General features: G+C 40.5%; 1 protein-coding gene and 1 pseudogene across 1 annotated transcript in view; both read left to right on the top strand.

Moving 5' to 3' along the window:
* Nucleotides 1-7,652, top strand: part of POC5 (POC5 centriolar protein) — a gene marked incomplete at its 5' end in the record, with an annotated part of 72,484 nt that overhangs the window by 28,073 nt on the left and 36,759 nt on the right. Inside the window, one exon of the mRNA XM_006901434.1 lies at nt 494-598. Coding sequence (XP_006901496.1) covers nt 494-598 — 105 coding nt within the window. The remainder of the gene's footprint in view (nt 1-493; nt 599-7,652) is intronic.
* LOC102866589 lies at nt 4,184-5,026 on the top strand (annotated as a pseudogene).

The raw sequence follows: 7,652 nt of genomic DNA, 5'->3' as shown, positions 1-7,652 counted from the left end.
TGTGTGTGTGTGTGTGTGTGTGTGTGTGTGTGTGTGTGTGTAACATTTTATTGATTAGCAAGATACATTTACAGTGTGCACTGGTGACTAGTTCATAAGGAATTGCACTGCTAACCCAAAGGTGGTCCAGACCTACCAGTGACTCCAAGGGAAATAGATACACAGTCTTCTTCTGTGTGACATATGGCCTCAGGAAATCTACTGGAGGGTCAGCTCCATGTGGCTTCCAGCTGGGCAGCAGTGAGTGGTGATGATACACGGTGAAACACTCTTTCCTCCTTCCCTCCTCCCTTCATTTATTGATATATTCATGTGGGGAAGGTTTTTTAACTTCTTCAATATAATAAAGAGGCTACCTAGATGATTATACTACTAGTCAACAAGTATTCACTCCATTATTTTTTGGTATATGAGAATACCACTTTATCAGTTGCTTTTATGATAATATAATGTGTATACCTGTCATACTAATTGTGTTACTTGCTGTTTGCAGGTGATATCTAGCTTATCTCAAGCCATAGGAAAGCAAAAGGAAAGAATAGAGTTAATGAGAACATTCTTCCATTGGCGAATTGGACATGTCAGATCCAGACAGGATGTAAGTATAACAATATTAGAAAAGTGACACAGAGTCTACTGTAGACTTGTAAGGTAAAAAATAAGTTAGGATCACATATAAGAAATGTTTTTTAAAGACAGTCATCTGTCAATTATTTCTTTTAATTAGTCAATATACATTTACAGCTTAAAGGCTGCTCTTGTTTCAAAGAAGTTTTATTTTGGTGTAAAACTGAACCAGACACATTTCTGTTGGCTTGATTCCAAATCATCATCAGCCTGTAGGAAAGAGCGAAAATGCCAGTTGGGTTTCCAAGGCTATAAGTCTGTATGGAAGCAGACTATTTAGTTAGCAGCTGTGTGCTTTAAACAGTAAAATCCTAAGCCTCATGATTTTGGTAAACAGGCAGGCATACCTTGAAGATACTACAAATTTTGGTCCTTACCACAACAATAAACAAATAACCTCAATCAAGTCAGTAGCAGAAATTTTTCATTTCCAAGTATGTATAAAAGTTATATTTTACCATACTGGAGTGTATTAGATCTCTGTAGGGAGCTCTGTTGGCTTAGTGGTAAGAAGTTGTGCTGCCAACCCAAAGGCATACAGTGCAACTCTACCAGCCGCTCCTCAGGGGAAAGATGAGCCATCTCCTCCTGCGTGCTTTATTGCCTCTGGAAACCCACTAAGGGTCAGCTAGGAGTCATTGCCACGCAACAGTGTACAACACCATAGTTTACAAAGTGTAAGATGGAAAAAAAATGGAAATATTGTGAGAACTACCAAAATGTAACACAAAGGCATGAAGTGAGCATATGCTTATGGAAGAATGTTGCCACCAGACATGATCAGCACAGGGTTGCCACAAACTTTGAGTTGGTGAAAATATAGTACCTATGAAGCACAACAGAGTAAAACAACACGTCTGCTCAGCTCTCAAAAAACTCTGCACAATTAAAACAGACTTACAAGGGGGTGGGGGGATAAAAAGAAGAACGAACTGGTGAGGAGGGTAGAGAAAACAGTGCAACAATGAATGAATGAAAACCCAAAATCTCTATAAATGTTCATTAAAATTAATAAAATTTAACAATAAAAAAAAAAACAACCTCTTTGCGGTCAAGTTAGAATCGACTGATAGCTGAACCTCCAATAGCTGTGGGTTTTGAGAGGCTCTAGAGGAAATTGTCCATCTTTCTCCCATGAAGCCTCTGGTGGATTCGAAACACCAGAGAGGCATCAGCTTTGGGTTAGCAGCACAACTCCCTATGGCCTAGGCCATCAGAACTCTCTGACTGTGCTGGGGCATTTTTCCAGTGCTGTGAAAAGGGAAACCTTAAAGCAGATTTTACCCCAGATGCTCAAATGGAGTTATGCAGGTTACTGTATTTCTATAGTATAAAATAGTACAAATGTATATTGTGTAGACTTGCCATTCCTGTATGGCATTTTGGAAACAATCTCTAATCATACTCTTCCTACTTCTAAAATAACCTGAATGCAACCTTCATAAGAGGAAATTACTATATTTTTATGTTATAAAATAGTCCAAATGTGTGTTTGTATACAGTTGCCTTAAAATTGTAAGAATCAAAGAAATTCATCTCTGTATGGCTTTTTAAAAATTACCCTTAGTTTGCATGTCCTTGAAAAGTTGAATACTTAATATTTTCATTAAATAAAGCATGAATCAGTATGTCAGAATAAATAAATAATGAACTGAGCAGAAAGAATAAATCGATTCCTGCATCACAGGTGGAGAAGTGTTGTTGTTCCTGTTATTAGGTGCCTTTGAGCTAGTCACTCTGAGTGACTAAACAAGATAAAACTCTGGGCAATCCTGCACCATCCCCAGAATCTCCGCTTTGCTTAAACACACTGCTACAGCCACTTTTTAAAACCTCTCATTGAAGGTCTTCCTCTCCTCTGACTCTCCACCTGTCCAAGCATGAGCCCCCTCCTCCTGCTTACCTGTCCTAAGTATGTGTAATGATGTCTCACCGTCTTTCCCTCTAAGGAGCACCTTGGCCTCATTTCTTCCAAGGCAGATTTGTTTGTTCTTTTGGCAGTCCATGTTATACTCTGCCAGCACCACAATTTAAAGGCATCAGTTTTTATTCCATCTTCCTTATTCATTGTCCAACTTTCACAAGCTTAGAGTATGTATATGTACTAGAATAAGATAGGCGAGTGGCCCAAGGGATAGTGGAGGGCTAGGGAGATGTGCATGCATGTGTATACTTACATAATCTGTACATTTCGCTTCCAAGAGATTGGTTTGCTGTGTCTTTGATATCTCCCCTGGTTATTTTACGTAAAGTCTCCATTACAGCAAATATTTAAGGTAATTCACTTATTTCCGTGGAATAGTTTTTCTCCTTTAAGAATGCTATTATATTTTTTTAGGATTTTTATTAATTGCATTGTTTTTAGGTGCCATTGAGTACAACCCAGAGCAACCTAATTAACAACAATCTGAACTCTGTCCTATCCTGTACCATCCTCACACTTCCTGACACATTAAAGCCCATTACAACGGTCACTATGTCAGTCCACCAGCTCGCAGGTTTTCCTCTTCTTTGCTGAACTTCCGCCTTTCCAAGTATTATGTCCCTCAACAAGATATAGCCCCTCTTAGCAACTTGCTTGAAGTATGTGAGATGAAGCCACATAATCTATGTCTCCAAAGAGCACTCTGGCTGCATCCTCTCCAAGACATATTTGTTCCTTTGGCAGTGCTTGTGATGTTCAATACTCTTCTCCAACACCACGGTTCAAAGACATCAGTTCTTCTTATGTCATCCATAGCCATTGTCCAGCTCTCAGAAGCTAGCAAGTGATAAAATAGTCTGTGGTCTGAATCAGGCACACCTTAGTCCTCAAACTGACATCATTGACCATCAATAATTTGGACAGGTACCTAACTGCAGACTCTCTCAGTACCTATGTCTCCTGATTTCCTGACTGTTGGCACCAAGTGTGTTGACTGTGGATCCAAGTAAGACAGAGTCATGACAGTTTCAATCTTTTCTGCATCTATCACTATGTTCCTTATCAATCCGGGGATGAGAATTTTTTTTTCTTGACATTACAATGCAGTCCGTATTGCAAGCTATATTTGATCTTCTGCACTAAGTGCTTTCAGCAGCTAAGATGTTTGTTATTGATGAGTCCTAATGCCACATTCTTCTTCATGGAGTCAGACTTCTCAGATAATTTGTTCAGAACACATCATTCAGGAGGCTGGGCTTTATGAGGCAAAATGTGGCATCAGGATTGAAGGAAGATTCATCAACAATCTACGTTACGAAGATGACACAACCTTGCTTGCTGAAACTGAAGAGGACCTGAACTGCTTGCTTTAGAAGGTCAAGAACTGTAGTCTTCAATATGGATTGAATTGAAGCTCAACATCAAGACAAAGATTCTTCCCACGGGGCTAATTGGCAGCACTGTAATAGATAGAGAAGAAATTGAGGTTGTTAAGAGTTACAGCTTGCGGGCCCAGGCGGCCGCCTGGCCCCACGGGCTGCACGTCGCCTGAGCCGGGATGCGCCTCGGCGTCCCTCGCCTCCTCGTCGCCCGCGGCCGCCGCGCACCTTCCCGGGACACAGCACACACACCATGACGAAGAAAGACAAGAAGTCCTTCAACCAGAGCCTGGGCGAGTGGAAGCTCTTCATCTATAACTCCAACACCAGACAGTTCCTAGGGCGCACTGCCAAGAGTTGGGATTTGATCTTGCTCTTCTACCTAGTCTTCTATGGCTTCTTGGCTGCTCTCTTCACATTCACAATGTGGGTCATGCTCCAGACACTGAATGATGAATTTCCCAAATACCGCAACCAGATTCCCAGTCCAGGACTTAAGGTTTTTCCAAAACCAGTGAGCGCCTTGGAATATTCATTAAGTGTGTCTGACGCACAGTCCTGTGAAGGATACATTAAAGACCTTGACCGTTTTCTAAAGTCATATAGTCCAGAAGAACAGAAGAACCTCACAGCGTGTCCTGAAGGAATACTTTTTGAACAAAAGGGCCCTGTTTATTCTGCATGTCGGTTTCCTCTGGATTTACTTAAAGACTGCAGTGGCTTGATGGATCCTAACTGTGGCTATTCCAAAGGAAACCCTTGTGTTCTTGTGAAAATGAACCGAATAATTGGATTAAAGCCTAAAGGAGAACCGAAGATAGTATGTACGTCAAAGAATGAACAGATGGCACATGTATCAACATACCCTTCCGCGGGAAATATAGACTTAAAATATTTTCCATATTATGGGGAAAAATTACATGTGGGGTATCTGCAGCCAATTGTTGCCATCCAGGCAGTCTTTGATCCTCTTAACGTTACCAAGAAAGAAGCCACATTTGACTGCAAGATAGAGGGAGCATCCAGCCTGAAAAAAGAGGATGATCGTGACAAATTTTTAGGACAGGTTGCATTCAAAATCACAGTGAATGCATAGTCTGAGTAGGATGTCTGTACAGAGTAAATGTTGAGTTGTTTGTCCCCACTTTGCATCAGCTGGACCTGCCATTCTAGAATTATGAGACGACCTTGGAGAAAGGTGGGTGGTACGTGACACTGGAGTGACACCTTCATGTGCTTCCAGATCACACTGTCCGATGTCCTCTGAAATAACTGCCTGTTGCCTCTGCTGCCCTTTGAACCAGTGTACAGACGCCATATTAGGGACAGGGAAATACCTGATCAAGATCAGTATGATGGGGGTCTTTTCCTCTTTTTGTGTGGTTTAACTGCCAAGTGTCTAAAGCTTAATGTGCTGTGCTGTGTAAATATTGTATGGATTTAACACTGGTTAACTGTCCTTTGATGCCAACACAATTTTTAGGGATAAAACGATAAAAGAAATGGTACTTGACCAACATCAAGTGACTTTATAGCTGCAATCAGTGGGTGTGGTGTGTGGAGACCCCTGAACTGATGTGTGCGCAAGGAGGGCAAAGAAAATAAAAGTGCACTGGAAAGTGTTATTTTGGATTCTTTTGTAAAATTATTTTTTACATGTTTAATTAGTAATCTTTGAGACCTTTTTTACTAAAACACAAGCATTTTCATGTAAAAAATTAAAAAAACCAAACCACCACAACAAAAACTGATGAATTCATTTTAGTTCTAAAACTAAAGCTCAGAGTATTTTAGGCCGTAGATGAAACAGCATTTTTCGTTTAGCCAATATAAATATGCACCTGACTTTTTTTTTACGTATTTCAGTTCATAAAAGTAAACTGTATGGTAGTTTGTGAAATATCTTGTTAACTATTTTTATTTAGCTGATTATGTACTCTAATAAAATGTAAATTGATAAATCTGAAAATTTGGAACTTACTCAGAGCTTTATACCAAGCAGTAAGGTTTTTTGTTGTTTTTGTTCCAAGGAGTAATTTTCTTTGCGCTTTCTTCGGTAGTGTCTCATGTCTTCCTGCCTGAATGCATTCTTCTGTGATTTTTTTATCACTGAGTCTGCTACTTTCTTCTCTACTGAGAAAGATGTGTTACTTCTATTATCTTTTTTTTTTTTTTGGCTATTTTTTTTTTAAAAGGAGATCCTTAGGGAAGGAAGTAGATATTTTTCAGTTTTTAATGGATGCAGTAAGTGGGGCCCAACAAGAACGACTAGAGAAGATATGAGTATGCCAAGTGGGCAGATAAGGAAACTGCAGTCAGAAGTGTAGCAATCTGCATACAATTTCTAAATAATGAAGATATGAACCAGGATTTAAAGCCTTGTGCCTTCGCTTCAGAACTAATGATCAGTTCTTCCATTTGAGTTTGATCTCTACCACTAGAATTCTGTGCGGAATCTGCTGTCCTCCACCAGCACCTCTGTAGTGACAAGAGATCAGATTATACAATCTGCACCACACACTATCTGGGCAACATCTAACCACATAAACATTGATGATCCCATAAGGTTTTAGCAGAAGGCCCACTTCTGGTAAGTCAGTCCCAATTCATGCCTGCCTCCTGTTCTGTTTTTCAAACTGTAAATCTGTACAGGAGACTGCCCTCTGTCTCTGTTGGAGCAGCTGGAAGATTCAGACTTCCAACTTTGGGGCAAGTTAGGGCTTTTGAAGATCAGAGTAGAAACAACACAGTGTGCATGCAGGTTTCTGTGTACAATACGTGTATCTCTTCTAGATGAAGCTCTTAAGCTGCCAGGCATATACAGTACCAAACATATATAACATAGAATATGAATGTCAGTAATCATAATAAACACATATGTTACTGGTAAAAAAAAAAAAAAAGAGTTACAGCTTGCTTGGCTCCACAATCATCACTCTTGGCACCAGCAGTCTGGAAATCAAAATGAATTGCACTGGGAAAATTTGCAGTCGGGAACCTCTCCAGAATACTGAGGAGCAACGATGTCAGTCTAAGAGACAAAGGTGCACCTAATACAGGCCATGGTCTTTGCAATTGTTATACATGAGAGAGCTGGACAATAACTAAGGATGACAGAAGAATCAATGCCTTTGAGTTGTGGTGCTTGAGAAGAGTCTTGAGCATACCATGGACTGTCAGGAAAACGAATAGGTGTGTCTTGGAGAGGGTGAAACCAGGTTTCTCTTTGGAAGGTAGGATTTTGAAGCTTCATCTCACATACTTTGGGGACATGGCCAGGAGGGACCGGTCCTTGGAGAAGGACATCATGCTTGGAAGGGTAAGGGACAGTGCAGGAGAGGAAGACCCCAGATGAGATGGATTGACACAGTACGTGGGTCAATGAGGTTAGGTGTGTTGGAGTCAATGATCCTGGCTCAGGACAGGGCAAACTTCATAGCTGTTAAACATAGGATCACTGTGAGTCTCAGGTGACTTAACGACACATAACAACATACAGATTAAGTAGGTATGGAGAAGGGATACAATCCCAATACACACTCACCTTGATTTTCAATGATTTAGTGTTCCCTATCCCACCTGAATTTCAGAACCATCTCAGGAACAGGTTTGAGGCTTTGAACACTAATGAGTGAAGGCCAGATGAGTTGTGGGAGGATATCAAGGGTATCATCCAGGAAGAGTGAGTGCAAACGGTCATTGCAAAGACAGAAGAGGAAGAA

The sequence above is a fragment of the Elephantulus edwardii genome, unplaced genomic scaffold (assembly GCF_000299155.1).
Source record: "Elephantulus edwardii isolate Elephantulus edwardi_28Jun2011 unplaced genomic scaffold, EleEdw1.0 scaffold00326, whole genome shotgun sequence".
In the NCBI taxonomy this organism is placed as follows: Eukaryota; Metazoa; Chordata; class Mammalia; order Macroscelidea; family Macroscelididae; genus Elephantulus; species Elephantulus edwardii.
The sequence above is the reverse complement of the archived record's forward strand: the minus strand, read 5'-3'. Positions and strand labels throughout refer to the sequence as shown.